A 22,827-nucleotide genomic window follows, 5' to 3' on the forward strand; every position below is an offset into this window, starting at 1 on the left:
GAGTTTACAGAGGAAGGAAACAGCATAAAAGCACAACATTGAGAAATAAACTGCTTGGTTCCTTTTTGAGCAAAGTCTAATAGTTTTTGCCTCCATAACTTTTTTTTTTTTTAATATAAATTAATAAATTATGAAATTCAAAAAAACATTAAGCTATTTTTATGTTATGGTAATAACATGTTGAGCTGAGTTTATGTCCTTGCTATGAGGTGAGTGGCAGTATTTAGGATTGACCACGAACAACAGTACATTATTAGTTGTTAAAATTAGTTTAGTTGAGAAAGTATGAGGGATTCTGTCTCTAGAGAAAATCTTAAGGTATTGAACGTATGTGGCATGTAATATCCTCATGAGAGCTTTACAATTGTAACACTGTTTTAATTATGCAGTATGATGTATGCTGGGGACCAGAAACAAACCAATTGATTTTATAGTTTTCCCACCCCTCTGTTTTCTTACACTGCAGACAGTCAAGAATATGATGAAAGCCTCCACAATAAACAGTAATTACTCAAATCGTAAAACAAAATGTCTCTTTAATTTGTAAGTGTCAACAGCAGTACAAAAGATGGAGTGATGTGAGAAGCTTTCTGTAACACAATTTCTGTCTGTTTTACAGAAAAGGAGGAAATTCTTGAGGTAAATGAGCTAAAACAGGCAGTTATTCAGCCCACTGCTGCATCGTTACAACGGACTGAGACATACAGGAAATGGTGTTATTATATGTCTGAATTGATCCTGTGGGGATAATTTAATCATATACAGTATACACATTCCTATGGTGCCTATAGTTGCACCTAAATGTGTCAATCATTGGTTTGTTTTTACTTGATATAGTGTATTAATACTACCAAAGCCAAGGAGACTGCTCTCCACACACACCAATGTAAAATTATTCACCTTAAGTTTACCTCACGTCAATACTGCACATGGAAACCAAAGACTTGCTGGTGTACACTTTGAAGCCAAGCAAAACAAACATAAAAAGAATTAAGTAACATTTTCATTTTTTTTCTTTTTAGCAATAATACCCCTAGCAAATAATTGACCTTTTGTACTGTATAAAGAAGAATGTGAACACAAACGTGATGGCAACATTTTTTTTTTTAAGTTGAATTAAAAACTTTACATTGGACTGTACAAGATATTATGATAAACTATTTACATATTCAGACATAAACTTTTTTTTAAAGCAGCAACAGACACTATGTATTTCATTTTCTCTAATATCACCCAAACAATACTTGCCATGGGCCTAGGTACCTGCCAGGTAAAAGAAAACAAAAATCTACGTGGAAAATTGTATCAGGCTGCCAGCAATTTCAAAACATCGGCTCCAGTGAAGAAGAGCCCCACACAGTGTTGCTTGAGAGACAACTCTAAAAAGCAAAAGTACCAAAGACAACTATAACTGTTGCCCTGAACAACAAATTTTACACTTCTGAACAGCAGCTAGCATGTCAGTCCAGCATGTCAGTGAATTGTGCTGATTAAATTAACAGAGAACATTCCCACCATATACATCACAAAGTTCAGACAGAAAAAAAAAAAAAATCAAATTACAGTAAGTAATGTTGAAACAGCACAGAGTGTCTTCAGTTGTTCATTTAAACCATTTGCATGTCTGACAAGAGGAATAAGAGAAATTGTGAGGGCTACGTTTGCAGATGGCTGGATAGTCGCGGACATGTTCATTAAAATTTGGCAACATACAAAGAAGATGGCAAAAAGAGAATTAACAAAGAAGAATGCACAATGGATGTACATTTTGCCACATTAAAAGAAATAAATACTTGCACACTCCCACATAAGAAAAATCTAACATCACTTGTGTTTGAAACAGTCATTCATAAAAAAGCACATCTGTTTATTATAATAATGTAAGTGCAAGCCAAATGCATGCAGATTTTTTCAGATGATATCAGCTCCTCCTAAAAAAAATTGCCACATACTATGAGTGCTGTAATAAACACAAAACACAAGTGAGAATATACAGCATACCGCTTCGATTGTATCATGATTGGAGACAAATTATTGAAGAATTCTTTAACATCAAGTGCTTGTTGTTTAAATTAGTACCTTGTTAACAAAGTCTGATGAGTATAGCTTTTGCCAGTTCTTTAGGGAAGATTCTGAAAACATAAGCAAGTGAGGTGCTTCTCTCTGTTGGGACCAATACTGCTCTCTTCTAATAAGCAGAAAAATTCAGCATCTACATGAGGTACAGTGACTTGTCAGGTTTTAAAACATGAAACCACATACAAAAAGAAAAAAAAAAAAAAAGCCAAATACATAACTTATGCTTCACTAATGAACAAAAATATATTTCCTATGTTATATTTACAATAAAATCTAAATGAGATGGTGAATTCGCTGAAAACCTTTTTTTTTTTTTTTTTTTAGCTCCAATTCATTTTTTTTTTTTTTTTTTTTTTGACTTCTCTGATTGTCGGTGTTGTTGTTTTACTGATCATTTTAGAGCCAGAAGTGGCTAATAATAAATACAATATGTTGATACTCTACAGTTTCAAATACAATGTACAATGTACTGAAGTCTGGTGTTTCACGGCTTACCGAGCCTGCTGTTGAATTTTTTTTTTGCTCACTTTCTTGTGCTGAGTCTCTCCCCTAGGCAGCCCTGAAGCTTAAACAAAGTGTTCATTCATCACATGTGTCTTTGCATAAATAAACAAAATAAGTAGACAAAAAAAAAAGAAAAAAAAAGAGACTCAAATCTGGTAACTGTGAGAGCAAACCCACTCGAGTCCAACTGGGGAAGTTTGTTCATTCATGGTGTTTTTTCCTCAAACAGCTTCACATTAATCAGAATTGATAAAAATACAATTTATATCCAGTGCTTATAACACTTATGAAACATGGTCTCTTCGTGAGTTCTTGTTGTCATTTTTTTTTTGTCTTTTTGTCTTTTTTTGCCATATAAGCACAGTCAAGTTTCAGTTCCATGAAGAGTCCTTTTTAACTACCAACCAACTAAAGCAGTGTGGCGTGGTCATGAAAATATTTACAGTCACATACAAATCAATCTAACCACCAGCAAACAGGAGCAAACAGTTTAAAAATACCAAACAGGTCGACTTGGAGGGAAATCCACTTGGGTTTGTTCGTAGGAGAGCATCCTTAAAAGGTTTTGTACCTCAAAATGAGAACAATGTAGAAAAGATACAATGACAAAAAAAAAAAAAAAAGAAGATGTTTTAGATGAGGTGATTAAACAACTTACACGACTTAGTATTAATGTTTCTGAAAGTAGAAACAATGCACGTCAGCACTGAATGGGTATTATCAATAAGAGTACAGAAGAGAAGAGTGCTATAAAGAGCCATCTGTACCAATTAGAGCTATAGGAGAAAAATGCAGTGACCAGCAGTGGGGATCTTGACCAGTTAAAGCCAGTGACCAGCCATTCAGATCTTTCAAAAAAGCTCTGCGCTCTCTCTGAAATGGACAGGTTCAAGGGCAAGGGAGGGGAATAGCTGGACTCATGCATTAATAATGCTGTATTTCAGATGATACCCAGTCGTCAGTCATTTTAATAATCCCCCACAGCTTGATGTACTTGTTCCATCTGCTCGCCAGTGCCTGGTGATTGGTCCAGGGTGGGAGCCCCGTTGAGGCCTTACTTCCAGCACTTTGATGGAGAGCACAATGAGGGACACACACCCTGTTTTTATTGTTTCCCATCCTTCCCTGGTGTTTTCTCCTTCTCCGAGCCAGATGGCGCCCCCTGGGTGCAGAGGTTGCCACAGGCTGGGGTCAGAGCAGGGCATGGCAGGGAGGAGAGCCACTTTAGACCCTCTGCCCTGTAAAGCGGATCTGAGTCTCAACATCAAGGCCTTGACCGCTAGAGGAGCTTTGTCTAGCTGCTGTCTCCGGAAGGTCGCCACTTGTCAGGTTTTAAGCTAAAATTAGAATCGAGACTTTTTGTGGCCTGTTTCTCAGTTATTACAATTTGTCTTCTTTTTAAATGCAAGCGATAAGTGCAGTAAAAAAGCTGATCAGAATATTAGAAAAACAAAAACAAAATAAGGCTTTAAGGTGACAGGGAATTTATGTAAGTGCACGAATGCAAAAATCAGTTTCCCATCACCATTGAAAGTTGTATATGATGAGGTAATTCAAGAAACAAACATGACTTTAGCCTCTTCTCTCTGTTAAGAGATGTCTTTGCAAACTGTCACTGCTTTCAAGACTTCCTCAGTAATCAACTCATTGCATCAACCCAATGACCGTGCTCTGCTTTAAGACTTCTTAGTGTCAGTTTAAGATTTACAATGTCTAAAAAGAATTAAGATTGAAAAAAAAATTACATTTTAAGACCTAAGACTTTAAACTTGCCGTCCAAATGGGGCTAAAGTGTTTAACAGAACGTACTGTAGCTACACATTGTACAACATCAATTTGAGCTTGTAATGCCACCAAAGCTGCCTTTCGCTGCTCTTCCAATCCCACAGATTGGAGGCCTTTGGCCCTTTAGCATTCTGGCCTGATTACAATCACTCTGATTAAGATCTTGGTGAGTCGGACTGGGCTGCCGGGCTGGAGATGAGTGAAGGACGCCACGGTGCTCTGTGTGGTCGGGCATGAGGAATTGAAGGCCTGGCCGCTTTCATTGATGATCACTGCATTGGCCTCCCTGGAGAGCAGCTCGCGTCACACGCTACCATCCACAGACTGTAACATACTGTAACCTCCTGCAGAGCTCACTGCCTCCAAGTTCCTGAGTTTCAATTGTTTATTCTGTTAGGGTGAATTAAAGAAAGACTGGATAATGAAGCTGCTTTAAGAGATGAAGAGATTGTCTAAGACTCACGAAGCCTCTCACAAAAGACTTTACAGGTTTTAGAAACAACTTGAAATGTTTGGCACATCCGCACTAAACTTTGTGATAACAATCAACAACAAAAACATAATACTACTACTTATAATAATAATAATAATAATAATAATAATAATAATGTGTAATTACCCTCTGTACTAAATTGGAATCACTCCATATTCATTTTGAGATATTTTGTAATGGTAATATTTTACTCTTGATTAAAAACATTCACAAGCTGTTGGCTGGCACACTATACCTGAGTGAGAATATTTTTCCCATCTTGAACAGTTAGGTAATGTAGCAAAATCATCTAATTTAAAGAGGAAAACAAGGTAAATGACTGTAAGAATTCTAGGTTCATATCAAATATTCAATTTCAAGTTCCGTCTTTTGTTTTAGGCAATAACCTAATTGTGTAAATGTCTGTGATCTCAACGAAAAAAATAAACAATGAAATAAAAAAAAGAAAATATAAATTACCACAACCAAACTGCTTCACACACTTGAAGAAACACTTAAGACCAAATAGCTTTTGATTCTGATGAAGCCACAGCTGCATGCTGGCTTCGTCATGATACATCAGTATTTTTTTTTTTTTTTTTAAACCTTTGTGGTAGTTTTTGTTTTCTTTTGCTCTTTCCCTCCCTCAGGTCAGACCAGCCCTCTGGGCGTCCTCCTGTATGAGTGTCGTGTCTGCACTGGCCTCTTCAGTTAAAGACATCTCAGTTGGCGCTGACTGGCTCTTGTGTGTCATTTTCACTGCTATAGTCTGATTTGGGCTCATCCTCAAAATCTTCATACATGTCCATCTCGTCCACGCCATTGACCGGCTCGCTGTTGTTCGCCCTTGTGTTGGGCTCTAGCTTCATGTTGAAGGTGCTCTGAATGACAGGAATGGACGGCTCAGGACTCGCTGAGGCACTTGAGCACTCTGATGTCATCTGAGGTGAGGGTGTGGTGGTCGCCATGGTGATGGCCCCAGGATAGACCATACTGGCGCTGGTGGTGATGGGGATCTGTGGCGGCTGCCTGGACATGAGAAACAGATATATTAAGATTAGTCACTGTCACTTTCTCATGGTTTACTTTTGATAGAAATTTGACTTAAAAAGGGAACAGATGGAAAGAATGCAGAAAGCTGCTGAAAGACTGAGTGCTGCTTCGGGTAGTCTCTGCACATCTCTAAACTACATGTATTTTTTTTTTTTTTGCAGCACTTAAACTGAGATGGTTGGATTAGGGGTTTCCCACAGCAGTCTGCTTTAAGCCAGCAGCTCTGTGAAAATGATTTGGGAAAAGAGAGGTTCTCCTGACAGCTCCCGATTTGAGCTGTTCAGAAACACTACCCAGTTTATTGGTGACATAAAACCAATGCGTGGTTACTGCTGCCCTTGTCTGCTGTTGTGCCGGATGATTGATACTCCAGCCACTGAAACTTATGACTGACATGGGAACACCTGGAGAAGGGTTCTGCTGCTAACCACACAGTAAATTAAAGTGTTAAGCTTCAGACTGCTGCCCTCCAGCCTTCTGTAAGTATATACTTACAGCTTATATCCTGTAATAATGTCTGCACTTCATGCTCCATTTGAAGACTGCTATTGTCTGAAATTATTAAATCACAGCTATTGAAAAACACTCGATTTTAATGTCAATGCCAGGCCCTTGTCTTTAAACCACTACAGTGGAGGTTAACTCAACAGTCACTTTTGGAAATGGTGCTTACACTGACATGCTGTAAGGAGGCAGGAAGCTGCAGTGCAGTTGTTCTGTCTTGAGATTGGCTGTGTTAGTGTGATTAGGTTGTGGCATTTGTGACTGTGCACTTACCCCACAGTGAAGAACTGCCTCATCTCTTGTCTCCGTGAGCGCATCATCTGCTTGTACTCTCCAATGCGGAGTTTTTTTCCGTCGATAATGCAGGTCCTCTTAGGCCGCGGCTTGTACTTGTAGTTTGGATACTTCTCTAGATGGAGCTTACTGAGACGAGCCTGCTCTTCGTAGTAGGGCTGCTTGTCCTGGTTAGTCATGGACTTCCACCGGGAACCTACACAACAGGGTAGATTCAGATTTCAGTTTTTGGAAATGCAGTGTAGCAAAGTAAATGAGGAGGAATCCAATTTAGAAGAGTCAGTGACCTTTATTCTGAAAAGTTTCAGAATAAAAAGCATGCAATTTTTCTTGCAAAACCATATGCTAAGATGTATCATCCATTCCACAACTGCCTCTTGATAGCTCTGCCTCTGCACATTATCTGAGACGCAAGACATGCTTTTTCCTTTGTGTCACACAGTAAGGAACAACAAGCTTGTGCAGTATATCCTCCAACTCTGTGTCGTGCCCCTACACTAGCATGGATGACAGCACTTTTAACAGCTCTGATGTATGGACTCCAGTGCTGAGGGGACAAGACCCATTTAGTCCCTGTCATTTTTCATGACAAACACTTATGGTAGTGATGGGCGATAAATCCATCTGTATGCTGAGGTGAACTGATGCACAGCGGCCGACAGGATAACACACACACACACACACACACACACACACACACACACACACACACACACACACACACACACACACACACACACACACACACACACACACACACACACACTCCTTTAGATGCCACCAACTTGATCAGATATTTACATATCAGAGAGCAATTAGCCCCTCTGAATGTAAAAAATGAAAACACTTGTGAGGTTTGTGGTTTAAAAACCATTCAGCTGAATTAAAGGAAACACAGAATGTGGATCTTTCAGTTCTGTTGTACACATAAAATGAGTTCTCCAGCTCTTCATTTTGCCATGAAAGAAGCTGTAAGCACTCCATGTTTACTACTTTTGCCAACAGCCAAACAGTTAGGCGCATGAGTCCAGCACACAAACACTGAGGATGATAAATCTAGCTCAGAATCAGAATCAGAATCATGATCTAGCTGAGATCATGAAGAGTATTTCTATAAATTTAGTTTACAGCGATGTAAGTGGACGTTGCATGAATGTATTTAACAGCTATCCTAAACATTGGGACAGATTCCTGCAGCAGTGAAAAGGTATCTCTGTCCTGCAACAGTTCTGCTTTCTTTGGTGAACAGTACCTTTTAATGGTTGCTGCGGTTATATTTGATGTCAAAGGACTTACCCAAAATCTTGCTTATGTTGGAATTGTGCATATCGGGGAAGGCCTGGAGGATCTTGCGGCGCTCATCTTTGGCCCACACCATGAATGCATTCATTGGTCTTTTAATGTGGGGCTCGTTGTTGTTCCTTCCTCGGGACTCCCTGAAGACCCGAGCCTCAGTAGATCCAGCGCCTCCTGTTGGCCGACAATAATAAGGTTGGGGTTTATCTGCAGAGCCATTGACTTCCTTGAACCGTGGAAGAGCGAGGCAAGACATTGATTAAATGACGAGTCATGTTTAAACTCTCCTTCATCTACTGCCATTGCTGCTGTCACCGTCATGATTGTTTCAGATGAGTGCAGGGATACAAACCCTCCTGGAGGGTTAAGATTATCTCCTGAGTGGAAAACCTGACTTGACTGGATTGTGTGCTACAAAAGTGATCGAAGGTGTTTAAGAGAGAACTGTGCTCTTTCACTTTATCTCAGGTCTATCCAAAACCAGATGAAGAAGACATTTGACTTCTGTTTTGTCTATGAGTGTTCACACTTCTCTACTCAAGCACATGTACATTTCAATCTGACACTCAATGTGTCCATAAAAAGAGTGCCAACATGAATAATAAATTTGAGACTTGAGGCTCAAACTCTGCAAATCTTAGGGACACATTCTTCCAAAGTACATTTTAACATGTATATGCACAAATATATTCTCTTCTCTCATTTCTTACTCTTTTTCTCTCTCCTTCAAACACACACACACACACACACACACACACACACACACACACACACACACACACACACACACACACACACACACACACACACACACACACACACACACACACACACACACACACACACACACACACATTAGCGAGGAGAGAGTGTGCCTATTCTGCAAAGTGCTGTTTCTCAATCAGGGCATTCACAATCAGCATAAGAGAGTTTCTCTCGGTATTAAACTGTACATCAGACTGATAATGATTTCTGTTTGCATGCGCATTTGCTTCCTTTTATATGTAAGATGTGAAAGAATTAAATAAAAGCAGTATGAATATTTAAACAAACAAAAACATGTTGATAAACAAGGCTTGAAAAATAAGACAAAAAAAGCCTTCCATATGCTACGATACATCTTTAATGATCTCAAATCTGGAAAAGAAAGCTTGGGATGACTCATGCATATTTCATCATCCACATGTGAAGCCTTCTCATTAGACCATTCCACTAGCAGCCTTGGCACACGTTACCTGGGGTTTGATTTCTATTATTATTTCAGTTGATAAACAAAATCAGACTCTTAATGAGTAATGGAGGGCTGTGCAGAGACATTAATTCCAAATCCACAAAAAGCTCGCTCTCCTCTAATCACTGAAGATATTACTGCACCATTTTCAGCCTCCAGAGTTTGAGTGTCTTTGCTTCAAGAAAGCAGGTCTTGTTTTCAAAACTATTATAGGAGATAAGTAGTAAAAAAGGGAAATACACCTGGAGCATAATGGAGATGGAGATGAGCAGGAAGTTGGTTTATGACCATAGAGATTGCTTGAGGTCCAGCAGCCTGCTAGAAAACCTGCTTCTGAATGCAACCCCTATATTTTTTACCAGCTTATGTTTAAGAGTCAAACAGCCATGTTTATGATCTCCTCCTTCATCTGGGTGATCAATGTAAAAATATTTGTACATTGTGACATTGCACTGAGGTACCCGGAGAACTTAGCGCTTATTGTCACCGAGTTATGGCCAGTCAAAATCCTGTATCTGTCCTCAGAAAATAAACATTACATACACAGAGCAAGAAAGTGTGAATAAAATAAATATATTCATACTTTGGGTGAGAAAATAACTTTTTGTATTCTTCTCTTAAAATCAATACATATCTTTTATTTAATACTATTAATAATAATTACCTTAAAAAAAAAACTTAACTGTAATAATGTTGTGTAATTCATTTTGATACTTTTTTTTACTTTTTTTTTCAAATTGTTTATTTTGTATTTTCTATGATCATTCATTAAGATGTCTATCGAGAGCCCACTCATCCAGACCTCTGCATCAGCTTAGTCGCTCACTTTAAGAATGATGCTAATGAAGGACGTGCTCCCAAATTGAAACATGCCTATAAATAAATGTACTTGCAAACATACAACATGCTCTGAATCAGACTATTTAGGAGGTTTTGGCGCTTTGATAAACACGTTCTCAAACTCCATGTCTTACTCTGTTTGCTTTTGCCTCCGAGAACGCTACAGGCCCTGAAGCCATCACGAATTCAGAAATAATACACTACCTTTGCTGCCACCAAACCCCACAGTACGTTAATTTCATTTAGCATGCACTCACTGTACAGGATGAATTGATTTCACTTTGTTTGGTTTTGACAACCATGTTTATTGTGCAATGAAATGTGGTGTGGCAGAGGGCTGACAGTATCCATCAACGCGGGGCAATCTGCTGACTGCCGGGGCCAGATGAAGGTATTCATTAGCTCAGGAGCGCAGCGTTCACTCAGACACGACAGCCAGTGTCTGCGCCCCGGGATCGCTTGCTGTAATTTACGATGCCTCCCGTGCCATTACTCTATCACTGACACTGATTCAGCAATTTATATACTGGTGTGCATGCATACGGGCAGAGGTGATCTTCTTATGGGGAGGGGGACAAAACAACCGCCTGCCATCACCTAGTGCCACATCCATAGTTAGCCAGGAAACCAGCCACATGACTTGGTTCATTGGAGGGAATCCAGATGAGGCATGGTTTTTTTGCTTCACAGGATCGCACACAGAAAAGCGCCTGTCTACTCCGTCAGATGTTACAGAGAGCTGCAGACTCGAACAACAAGAGTGTTACATCATCTTGGGTTGTAGTGAAGCACGTGCTGGGCTCTTAGATTTATAAAGCGATGAAGGTATGAAGCTGACTCAGACCTCCGGCTGCCCCTGGTAAACCAGTAGCCCAACTGAGAGATAAACCTTTGAGCTGAAATAATAGTTAGGAATCTTTCTGTTCCCTGTACATGTAAATTACAGCGTTTCTATAACATACGACCATGCAAGGCTTCACGGGTGGAGAAATTGGCTCCTTTCTTCTGCTCCAGTAAATATATATCATTTAATCAGAGGCATCCTGTGCATTAGCACCGCAAATTGCTAGAAACTGCAACATGCAATTTTCTGCAACATTGTCTCTGTATTTTCATTGAAAATAATGACACTGCTCTGACATTTTGCAAATGAGCATTAACAATTTTTTTTCCAGCAGGGGCAGGACATTTAGGAATCAGTTAGTTAGGTGTGTGATTGTGTAAATAAACACAGATGTTTAGCGGTGACAGGGCCAGGCCCCCTGGGTGGTAGCTGGGGAGGGAGCGAAACAGAGGGAGTGCTGCTTAATAGAATTTATTGTGATTCATGAGGCCCGCTGCTCAAGTGTGACAGAGCGATATGAGAATCCCCTTTTAATTTGTCTCTCCTGGAAACACTGCAGATGAGCAGCATGAATTACAGTGTGAAAGAATGATTGTGCGTGTGTGTGTGTGTGTGTGTGTGTGTGTGTGTGTGTGTGTGTGTGTGTGTGTGTGTGTGTGTGTGTGTGTGTGTGTGTGTGTGTGTGTGTGTGTGTGTGTGTACGGGGGAATAAAGAACGAAAAGGGAAAGCAAATAACAAGGAAGCAGAAAAAAAAGGGAGAGAAATAGAGAAAAGAGAAATAGAGAGCATGTATCGAGGCCCCAAAGCCGATCACACCTGTGAGCTGCAGGCTCAGACTGGAGCGTACAGCGAGCCAGAGGGTAGCACTGCCCCAGCTGCCCCCTCTCCTCCTCATTTTCTCCTCCTTACTCATCTTTGTTCTGTGGGCAGACACATAATGTCACCCAGGAATCCGCTCAAGAGGATGAGCCTCGGTGAGCAGGCAACAATCACGCAAACCTGCCAAGCCCTCCCTGCTGGGATCAAATCTAACACCTTTGACTGAAGGCATTTACTGCTGACAATAGAGCCTCTCCCTGAGAGCAGGATCAGGCCAGATTTATGTGTATGAACGGACAGGACCCAGAGCTCAGTGGCCCTGCTGTAGCCTCAGCTCATGGTGTGCTAATTAAACCATTACAAATTACAAGTGACACAAGACCTATTATAACGTGTCAATCATGTTTTCTTTTTCCATCATGGACGATTTGAGTTTTCTTAGACCCTGTGAGTGTGTCAGCGTGTGAGTGTGTTCACGTGGGAACTTGGGAACAAACAGCAAGCTTGTTTCAACATGCAGGCTGTTTCTTTGACTTTTGCCTTCTCCACCAACTCTCATATGCATTTAGCATAAAAGTGGAGCCTAGTTTTCACTCACAGAAAAGGACATGCATGCACAGACCAAGAAATGCACAGACATTTCTTCTGTTGTGGATAACTTTAAATTCACCAACTTCAAAACACAAGTTCTTTATTGATCGTTTCGACCTATTCTGCTATCGCTGTTGTGACTTGATAAATCTTTATGTCTGAGCGTCCTCATCAAAGCTTTCTTCCTGACAAACTCCTCAGCAACAGAAGCAGCAGCTTGATTCCCACGGCCTCCCATTGAAAGAAAAACAACAACAGAAACCTCTTCAAACAATCAGCCCCTTACAAAGCTTCATAACAGCTCTGAGCTACCGATGTAAAGAATCTCGTCGTCTGTAACAACAATGCAACACTACTGTTCTTCTCATCCTATTCCACTAGGACTTTGTTAAAGACTTCTTGGCTGAAGCCCCATTTTTTTCCCCTCCCTCTCTGCTTGATATTATCTCATCGGGCATTCAGATTAATTCTGTTTCCTGCCTCCTTGTATCTCTCAACAACCTCTTTGTTCTCTGTAGACCCTCAGTGATGGGGGCGGTTTAGACAAACACACAACCTCAGCGATACGGCAGCTCCATACTGCCGTATGTGAATGAACAAAGAGGCCTGGTTGGCTGAGGCTTTTGTGGTATTTGGTCATGTTTTCATCAGAGCTTAAAAAGACCTAATGAATTTGCTGTGGGATCATGCATGTGGCTCGTGACTTTGTTAAATGATGGAAATCCTATCTGTTCCTCCTCCTTTTCCACTTCCCCCCCCACCCCCAAACCCAGTCGTTTGGACTTTGGTTGCTGCATGCTTTCCAAATATTAGCTCAAGCAACCTAAAGCTTTCTGTGACTTGCAGTGATTACAGACGTTGGCTGTGCACTGTGCCTGCTCAATGTGGCTGCTCTGTTCTGGTGGGAAAGCTGCTACACACCAAGGGACTTTCACACTCTATGTACGGGTCGGGAGGTATACCCAGTAATTTTCCTTTTCAGAAGAACACCAAAGTGCAGTGTGTTCTGATCTACTGGGGTTTCCATAATAATTTCTCGCCCATAAATGCTCCCAAAAACTAAGTTATATATTCTCGATTCCTGCAATAAAACTGGCCGAAATTTGGATGAAAATTAAATTAAATACTTTTTTAACACAAAATATATATTTCTTAAATACTTCCTAACTATGCTGAAATATTGCTTTTTAAATGCCATAAAAAAAGGAGAATTTGAAACAAAACAAACAAAACCAAATTTAGCCCTGTTTTAATCCTGATATCTGCATGACCTTTGACCTTCTACTAAAGACAACACAAATAAGCTGCAAGTAAATATGCAGCGTGTTTCTATATATTAAGGTGTGTCATGGAGACGAGCCTTCATTGGTTCGCTGAGGAGAAAATCCTCAGAAGGATTTCAAAAGTAAACATGTTCTCCGAAGAGTAAACAGTCTGTGGTTCACATCTTAAAATCCAAATCCACATCATTCAACTGGATGTGTCTTCCTGTTGGTGAAGCTTTCAGAGACAGACAGATATATTTGTGGGGTAAGAAAAGTAATAGTAACTGTGTGTGTGTGTTTGAGTTATGTGCACTGCCCCGTCTCCCAGCCATTTCCCCCTGGGAAGAGGACCTCTCCTCTCCTCTAACCTCTGCCTGCTCCTAATCCATAGCCCACTGGGAACACTGATGTGAGGCGTCTGGCGCTAGCCTTTCCCTCAGCCCTGAACAGGACTTAAAAGGACACAACTGCCCGGGTGTGCGCTCGCTTTCGGTCCTGACTCCACAGTAGCCACAGAGGGAGGGTTCCCACTGGGAGAATGAGCACTGAAAACACATCTGTCCGAGGAGTCAGACGGGTGGGATGGGATCTTCTGCGGTGGCTCACATGGGAAACATGTCAATGAATCCTCTAAATGCACCTCTAACTCTCATCTCCAGGATTGGGTGTGATGTGAAACTCGACATGCTTTAAAAAAAAAGGAATTTGCTTTGGAGTTGGTAAACAAACATTTTTCCGGGAAGTCTTTCTTATTTTCGTCTTTAAACTCAATGTGAACCAATTATGCAGGAGCATTTCTTTCTTTCACTGAGGAAAATGTGTGTAAAATGCTATTTAAAAATGTTGATGGATTACATTGTCCTGAGAAATATCTATCCCTCTGCCTTGAGACTCTTTGAGGCATCAAAGATGAGTCAGAACCATTTTCCTCTTTGCTCTCGCTCTGAAGTGCCATGGAAACTACCACAAATATTTATGTCGGACAAACACTGGGGCACTGAGGTAGTCCTTGCTCCTGTGTAGGAGCCAGCACCACAAAAGCAGATGACGCCTTGTCACATTGGTGTAATCAGAATTTACACCCCTGTGTCCGGGACCTCAAACAAGCACAACAGCAACAGGAGTCGAACTTGGAAAAAAGCCAGCTTTGTCCTCAGGCGCCCTTGTCCTCCGCTCACCTACCTGTGAAAACCTCGGAGCCACGGCTCATTTCAAACGGCATTCACCCCAACCCCCACATCTCTCTTACACACACCTACATGTTTCTAAACACACTCATACCAACAACTCCACGTCTAATACTGAATCACAGTCGTCTGTCGTCGGCTTTATCAGCCTGCAAAACTCCTTTTGCTCTCAAAGTATAGAATTAGTTTTGAGCGTGTCGAGAATCAACTACACATCGGTAACGCGTTGGCACACAATTTACCCAAAGCTTTAGTAACATTTCATGAAAAAGTATAACAAGTATGTGCCAGGAAGCAAAACAAAATGAGAGAGATCTTACCATCTAGATCTTCTGGCCTGGTGAGGTCGATAACTCTGTGGCCGATCTTTCCTTCCTCACCCAGTTTGCCAAGATGGTGTCCGATGCTGTCAAAGTGTGCTCTCTCCTACAGGGAAATACAAAGCGTCAGGTAAACAAACATAGACACATTTTTACAGTGGGGAAAAAAAGACAAAAATAACCCCACCAGGAATCTGAAAATTTGAAAAGAAGGGTGAAAAAAAAAAAAGTGTCTTTGATAAATGCAGGTTGTTTTGAAGAGCTGCTCTTTTGACATGAGCTTAGATGTTGCTTTTTCCTCATCTCTCTATTCAGCAACGGCTATAATGGATGACAGGAGGCAGAAAGACAGTGAGGGCCAGGGGTGCTCTAAATAGATTTACAGAAAGATACTTTGTGATCCCAAGCACACAATGGGGCCGTGGCCCTCTTTGCGGTGCTCAGATTTTCCTCTGTAATCTTCTCCTTACATCCTCCCTTCTAGTCTACAGCGCCCAGAGCTCAGCGCCCATCATTTATTCAGAGTTCATGCTTTGGAGAACACACCGTGTTTTCCCGTTTGTCATGTAGCTGTGCGCTCAGATTAAACTTGGCATCATGTTGTACTTGACGCACAATGAAACCCTGTCATTCAGCGCTCCGTGACAATATTAAATGTCATGTCCATGTGCATTTACAGAATAAAATAACAGCTTTCGGGCGGCCTCTGAATAGTTGCTGCACATTACACTTAATGTATTATGCAAGGGGAGAGTGCCGACTGCTGCTGCCTCCATTGTTGAATGACCTACTTCCTCAGTGAATACACAGGGCATTAGCAAAGGGCTGTCTTCCTCTCTAAAGACTCAACTAGGAGATGGACACTTTGACTCTGCATGATACAAATAATCTCTCCCCCCCTTAGGTTTTGCCTGGATGACACTAAAAGCAGGCATGTTGCCACCATTCAGAAAAAAAGCATTTGTTTTACTCCCAGGGTGCACGTTCAATCTGCCAAAGATGTACTGTCTGCGCTGACCTGCGTCTCTTTTCTTTCTGAACAAGCCTATCACACGCAGCCTGCACAGATACTCAGGTAGGGTCCGCACACAATACTGACAGCTCCCCAGCCACACACAACAACATCAACACACACATCAATCTCCCAGCCCCTCCTCTGTAGAGAACTGTTTTCACAGTTTTTCTACAAATAAGATAAGATGATAAAAAATTTAGCACACCTAACTATTGTAACTGAAAACCTTTAATTCATGGCTAAATTAGATTTATTTTATCGTATTTTCTGTATAAATAAAATCATTGTGGCAACAATGGACAACAGAAATTACAGTGCACTTTGGAAAAACAAATCTCCCTCAAGTGATTTTTTTTTCTTTTGTCTAACCTTTTTTTTCTTTAGGCTTAAAAAAAAATGATGACAAGATGAAGGATGAAGATAGTTTGAGTCCATTTGAGGCCTTTCACAGTATTTTGATTTTCCGCAAGCTTTTATTTATTCAAGAACTATTCCTCAAAAGAAAGGACCGTTAGAGCGACAGAAAGAGCACTGCAATTTACCATCATACTTGAAGGAGCAGTCATTATTTATGGCCAGCTGAGTGATTCTGATATACAATTAACCACTACCTGCTTATGGCCCGTGATTAGAGGCTGTCGGTCTGACGGCCCTTTGCTTACTTAAGTGTTTTCTAATTATGACATATGCGGTGGTCCCTGCTGGGCAAGAGGACACTTTGTAAAAAGAAGATGGAGTGCGGCGCCTTTCTCTCTGTCACATTCTGTGTAAAGCAGCATATTCGCGAACGTGCATGCGTCGCGCACACAGAGCCGTATTTATCACCCGGCCACATTATTGCTCTTAATGAAAGAAGCCAGCAGCCCGATGACAAAGTGACTGAAGCGCGACTAGCTGGATGGGCAGTGGTGCTGCTTCAGATGCTACTTGGACAGTCCACTAGGAAGACACAGCATTCACGGGAGCTGTATGTCTGTAATAAAGCAGTCGTCTCGTCCCTCTTCTGTGCTTCGGTGGGCCCTCTTGATCAATCAAGTCCTTTTATAAACTCATGATCATTAAGCATCATGTTGGGCTGAGAGGAAGAGAGAACACGGGCCATCCATCAGTGACTTTCATTAATAACTAAGCTCAGCGTTGAACTTCTTTCTCCACCTCACGGAGTCATATGATTAGTGAACATCAGCAAATTAGACAGCTTGGAACAAACCTGAATGAAGCTCTTGTTTGAGGATTCTTTGAGGCAGCTTCACTTCATCTGACAGGAATCTGATCATTTTACAGACGATGATATACCCGTCTCATTACAGTAAGTATTCCACTCTTTCTTGTGTTAACTATGCTAATTAATATCAGACTATCCTGCGCAATATGGTCCCACACATTTTCATAAAATTTTATATACTGAGCTTAATATACTTATTGGTTATAAGTTTGGTAATTTATATCTGAGAGTTAGAAATATAGTTTAAATTAGGGCCATCAATTATCTGCACAGCATCAGGGTTTTGTTTTAAGGTTGGAAAATATTCAGTGAACTAATGCTTCTTTACTGCCCACGCATCAAGTGCTGTGATAAATTAATGGCAGTTTTATTATTTTATAGTGTCATTAAATTTTTACTGATCACTCTGACACAGACAAGTAGCAAAGGACATGCAGTATCTGGGGAAGCTGGCCATCCTGCCAGAACAGAGAGGGGCAGGCTGAGAGAAAAGGGGAGTGTGTGGCTGATTTAAAAAGGTGTTTGTGATGTACAGTACAGTGATAAATGCTGAAAGGCCCGTGAAAGAAAGGGTACTCAGACAGAGGAGGATGTGAGAAGAGGTAAAGATAAAGAGACAGGAAACAAAAGATGTAACAGTACACATTATTTCCCTCCCTCTCTGACCACGACCGCTGGCAAGCAAGCGGTCCCTCCCTTAAATGATTTCAGCATGCAGCTCTCTGCCACACAACTAAAATTATAGCAGTGTGCTCCGAGTTGTAGTGGAGAACTGCCACCCACAATAATCTCATCTGTCCTCCCTGCGCAGTCTTTTGTCTTTAAAGTTTGGTCACACACGTATTTGTTCAGTTGCACATGGCTGACCAGTGAAGTCTTGAGCCAATCCAGTGAGGCTGTGAGTCTCAGAGGAAGAGAGTGAGAGTAGATAGCGGAGTCCGTGGAACTTCTTGGGCGAGGGAACCCAAAAGGGCCCTTGTCAATGCTGTAAAGAGAGCTTTAATCTGGCCGGCCACAGAACATGTGCCGGAGGCCTGCTGCTCTGCCCACAGGGTGTATTCTGGGCAGAGGCGGGTGGCGGACGGCCCTGTGCATTGTGCGTACTCCTGCCCTATATTTAAGCAACTCGCTGTCAATCCTGACACTCCTTCACACTCTCTTGTAAATAGCTTTAGGGCACAGGCAAAGCCATATGGCCTGAGATGGTTCAAATGCAGAGGAAAGTAAAATACACCGAACAGTAACATACTGTGGTGCAGGTCAGTGTACAGTTTTATGAGTCAGCTAAGTTTGTTGGGTTAAGTTTGAACGTGAAAAGAAAACCGTCTCAACCGACAGAATCTATAGAAGTTTGTTGCTGTTCTAATGAAAGAGGTCAACCAAGGCAAGAGAGCCTCAGCTGAACCCGTTTTTATAGGACTTTTTCTCAGTCCTATATGTTGGTAATGCCTTGACGAACCTTAATTAAAAGCCTTTGGACCAAACATTTCTTTTAGTTTATTTTGCTGTTTGTTAAACGACCATCGAATATGTCATTTTTTTAGTAAAATAATTCCGGAAATTACCAATCGATTTTTGCGCAATTTTGAAAACAAAGTTCTGTGACTTCATGTTGAAAAGGTGATGAGGTAAAGCAGATTATACAGGTACACATGAAAATGGCTTGTTTGCTTCCCAAAATATTTTGGCATCAGAACAGCTATTTAAAGCCATAATGTGTGACTTTTAAATGTAAATAAACGTCTGTTCAAGCCTTTGAAAAAGGAATTTGCACAATACTGACCTATCGCTGCCCGATAAATCTCTATCTATTTCACAGCATACACAGATTTTACATTTGTTGTCTGCTTTAACATTTCCGCACTGGCTGGATGAAACTGCAAACTGGCCATGCTCTATGTGCAGAGCATGGCCGCCACAGACTTCTGACGATTTAGCCAATGCTAACTTGAATCAGGATAAAATAAATCAATGATGCAGCTTTTCTAGACTTTCCAAATGTTATCAGACTGGATGTATCAACTACGAATAGTTTTACAGACGCAACAGTCGCGACAGAGTAGGCTATGGCGGAACTTATGACGCAAGCGCTGTCGTCAGAGTTGTAATTACTCTCACTAGCAGTAGGGGGAGACAAACGCTCCGCCCTGCCGGTTTTAATAGAAAACTGCTTTATTTCTTTTGGACATCTGGCAAGTAGGATCTATTATATTCCTTCCAAAAAAAAAATACAATTTTCTAACTTATAGTCATATAATACCTTGGTTATTTTATTTATTTTTTTGCCATAAATGTATGTATTTACAGTAAATGGCAAGTTCAGCTCTTTCTGTGAAACCTGACAGCAATAGCTGCTACACTTTGATATCTTTAAACTATTCAAACTAAAATCTCTTCCATTTTCTTTTTATTGGAAGGAATATGAACACATATGTTTAAAATTTAATGTTTGGAACCTTTAACAGCTGCAAGACCCTAAACAGCCACTTATATTTGATAATGCACTGAACTGGCTCTAGTTATATCACACACCTGGTATATGGCAAATTGAAGGCAGTGGTTTGGCCCACAATACAGCGCTTTGTGTATCAAGTGTCAGTCACCACTGTAGTCTGCAGCTCTTGAGTGAAGACTCTGAGGGTCTCAGACTAAACCCCTCAACAATCTGTCCCAGCCCTGATGGAGACAAAGACTGCACTTCAATGTAGCTACAGCCTCTCACAGCTCAGCGCCTCATCTGTTTTGTATTTTTATTGTAACCAGTTGTAACGTTATTTATAAGTCTGCAGCTTTCCAGTAGTTTTTTGCAATTTTTGAACCGTTTAAATGTTAAGTGCATCCAGCCATGCGGTAAACCCACAGTTCCTTTCAAGCAGACTGTTGCTCTCATTTTACCCATAGCTGTCCCTTTGCTAAGGCTAATGCAGGCAGCAGCCGAATCAACAGTAGCAGCCACAAAAGGCTGGCATCTGTTCTATAGCTAGTAGTCGTACTCAACATCACACAGAGCAGAGATGGCTAGCTATTCCAGTCCAGTTTGTTCTGCCAGGGCATCAGCTCATTTGTTTAAATGGAGGTAAGAAAGGCCTTTCATTAAATTAAAAGAAACACTCTGAGCTAATGTTGTCTGGCCTTTGTGCCAATGCAATATTGCGAATACAAGTACAACAAGTTACCATCTAAATAAAAATAGGTAATGTAAATGCAGTCACATTGTGGGGCAATTTACTCTGAAAATATAAAACTTGTTGTGAGCGTGATCTGTTTCCATGGCAACACATGGGGATGACTAACAACTGGAAAACAAACAGTCGCGTCAGTACGAGTGTAACGTGTGCAATGTTTACCGCTCCAGGAAGTACTCTGACCCTTAGCAACGACCCTAGCAACAGAGATGAGATCTTGTCCGTTTTATTGGTTTGTAGAGATGGTTTCTCAAACTCGCTCAATCTGGTTATAACTAAGAAATCCGCCGAAAAAACATATCGATGGATTTTTAACATTTTAGCACCGTCTCGTGTCAAAACCAAACCGGTCAAGCCAGCCTCTGCTATCGCTTTAAGTGCGCGACTATCTGTGGTGTTACGGTACGGGTGCTCGGAGCGACCAAAAAGGACCAAAAGAGACCTGATTACAAGTAAAACAACATTATACTGCAAATTATATAAAATTCAATTCCAATTCTATGTTCCCATTGAGAAGGCGGAGTGATATTTCTAGTGATGAGCTTAATGGTGATTTAAGCACGTTCCAAATGTGCTGTTGACCAATCAGATCGCTGGGTCGGAACTGCTTGTTGTATAATTGTTCTTTGTTTTTGATTAAATAAAATATGTTGTCAATGTTCAAGATCACTTATTTTTTGTTGGAGGGAAACTAAACTAAACGTGACCCCATGCTGCTAATTTGAAAGGTGCAGTTAGTCTAAACACTTGAATTTCTTCTCTAGTGCTGTGGGTCTACTTTGGAACATTTTGTGATCATTTTTGATCCTTTAATTAAACTCAAATGATTGGAGTTTATAATGTAGCCATCTCAGGGCAGTGACACATTTGTGACATGCAGTGTTCAGTTTCTTCACCACACTGCTGAGATCATTTGTGTTGACATCATGTACTTTTACGGGTTACCAATCCTCAATGATCCAGTACTGTTCACTGGGTCCTCCTGGGACTGTTAAGTTGGACTAAAACCTCCGGCCTTATCAAACCCTCCAGGTTGCAAACAGCAATGTGTTAGAAACTGCAGCACTACCAAAACCGCTTTCACATATGGACAAAACCTCAAGACTTTTTGGACACCGGAGCCATTATGTTTCTACTGCAACAATACCGTAGACTATAAATGGTCCTTTGTAGCCTTTTCTTTTCCTCGCCCTTTGTTGTAGGTGCTTTGTGGTAAGTGCGGCATCACAGGTCTCGGCCACCGGGGCCAGCAGCATTTCTGAGCAGCTGTAGCAGGCCAGAAATTCACCATGTTAAATGACAACTGTAGAAAATAATGGAGCCACCACCGCCAAATGACCCTACCAAGATGCAAGCTTGATGTCTTTCTGGGGAGGAGGCGAGAGCGCAAAAGACTTGACCTGGGACAGGAGCCCGCAGACACACACGGGCACACACACATGCACAGGGACATTTTATCCAGAGTCGTACATTATTTTTATTCTTTTGGCAAACGTGAACAATTGGACAAAGCATTAATGTAAGCAATCTTCACAATAGCACTTGCTGGCTACAGCCAGTGTCTGGGAGCTGAGCATAATCTAATTTGGATGGGCAAACCCTTGTATGCCAAGGATTTACATTGCAGCCAAAATGCCTTGGTTTGCAATTTCCAAGACAGCAGTCGAAAAGGAGCAGAAAATTGCTTCCAGGGCTGCAAACCAGACAAGATTATATTCAAAGTCTTTGTGAGGGCTTTGCCTGAATAGAGCCCTGGCATCACATACGCACACACTTACATGTGCATGTATGCATACACACACACACACACACACACACACACACACACACACACACACACACACACACACACACACACACACACACACACACACACACACACACACACACACACACACAGGGGGGGAACGGTATAACCACTATAACCAATAGGTTAGGAGTCTGGATTTTGTGGAGCACCAGTGTAAGCTCCATTTGAATATTTACAGGCTGAGCTTTGGGATACGGGAAATGGACAATTGTAGTCATCAATACTGAGGAGAGGAGGTGTTGTGGGGCAGAAAGGGCAGTTCAATAGGTTAATACACTGACCTTTCCCCTTTTGATTCCAGTTAGGGACATGTCAGCAGAGGAATATATTTTATCTCAGATAACCTCCAGGACATCACATATGCTGCAGTTTATTGAAACTAAAGCAAGATAAATTGATGCAACATTGTAGAAATCTGTCATACCTGACTAATCAGGGTTCCTCAACAGCTGCGGTGCCAATAGGCTGCAGATGTAACAAGATGACTGCTCTAAAATATGACAACTT

General features: G+C 41.1%; 1 protein-coding gene across 4 annotated transcripts in view; it reads right to left on the reverse strand.

The window, feature by feature from the left end:
• Positions 1-519: 519 nt before the first annotated feature.
• sox6 (SRY-box transcription factor 6) overlaps positions 520-22,827 on the reverse strand; it is a 137,378-nt gene continuing 115,070 nt past the window's right edge. For all 4 annotated transcript variants that reach the window (XM_069697600.1, XM_069697603.1, XM_069697602.1 and 1 more), the window contains 4 exons: positions 15,086-15,191; positions 7,988-8,161; positions 6,671-6,887; positions 520-5,869 (listed from right to left, as the gene is read on the reverse strand). In XM_069697600.1, the coding sequence (XP_069553701.1) occupies positions 5,563-5,869; positions 6,671-6,887; positions 7,988-8,161; positions 15,086-15,191 (804 nt within the window). In that variant the 3' untranslated portion in view covers positions 520-5,562. The remainder of the gene's footprint in view (positions 5,870-6,670; positions 6,888-7,987; positions 8,162-15,085; positions 15,192-22,827) is intronic.

Source organism: Brachyistius frenatus, unplaced genomic scaffold, assembly GCF_029030835.1.
Source record: "Brachyistius frenatus isolate BFR_SWC_R1_liver_20210118 unplaced genomic scaffold, ASM2903083v1 Contig_24, whole genome shotgun sequence".
NCBI lineage: Eukaryota > Metazoa > Chordata > Actinopteri > Embiotocidae > Brachyistius > Brachyistius frenatus.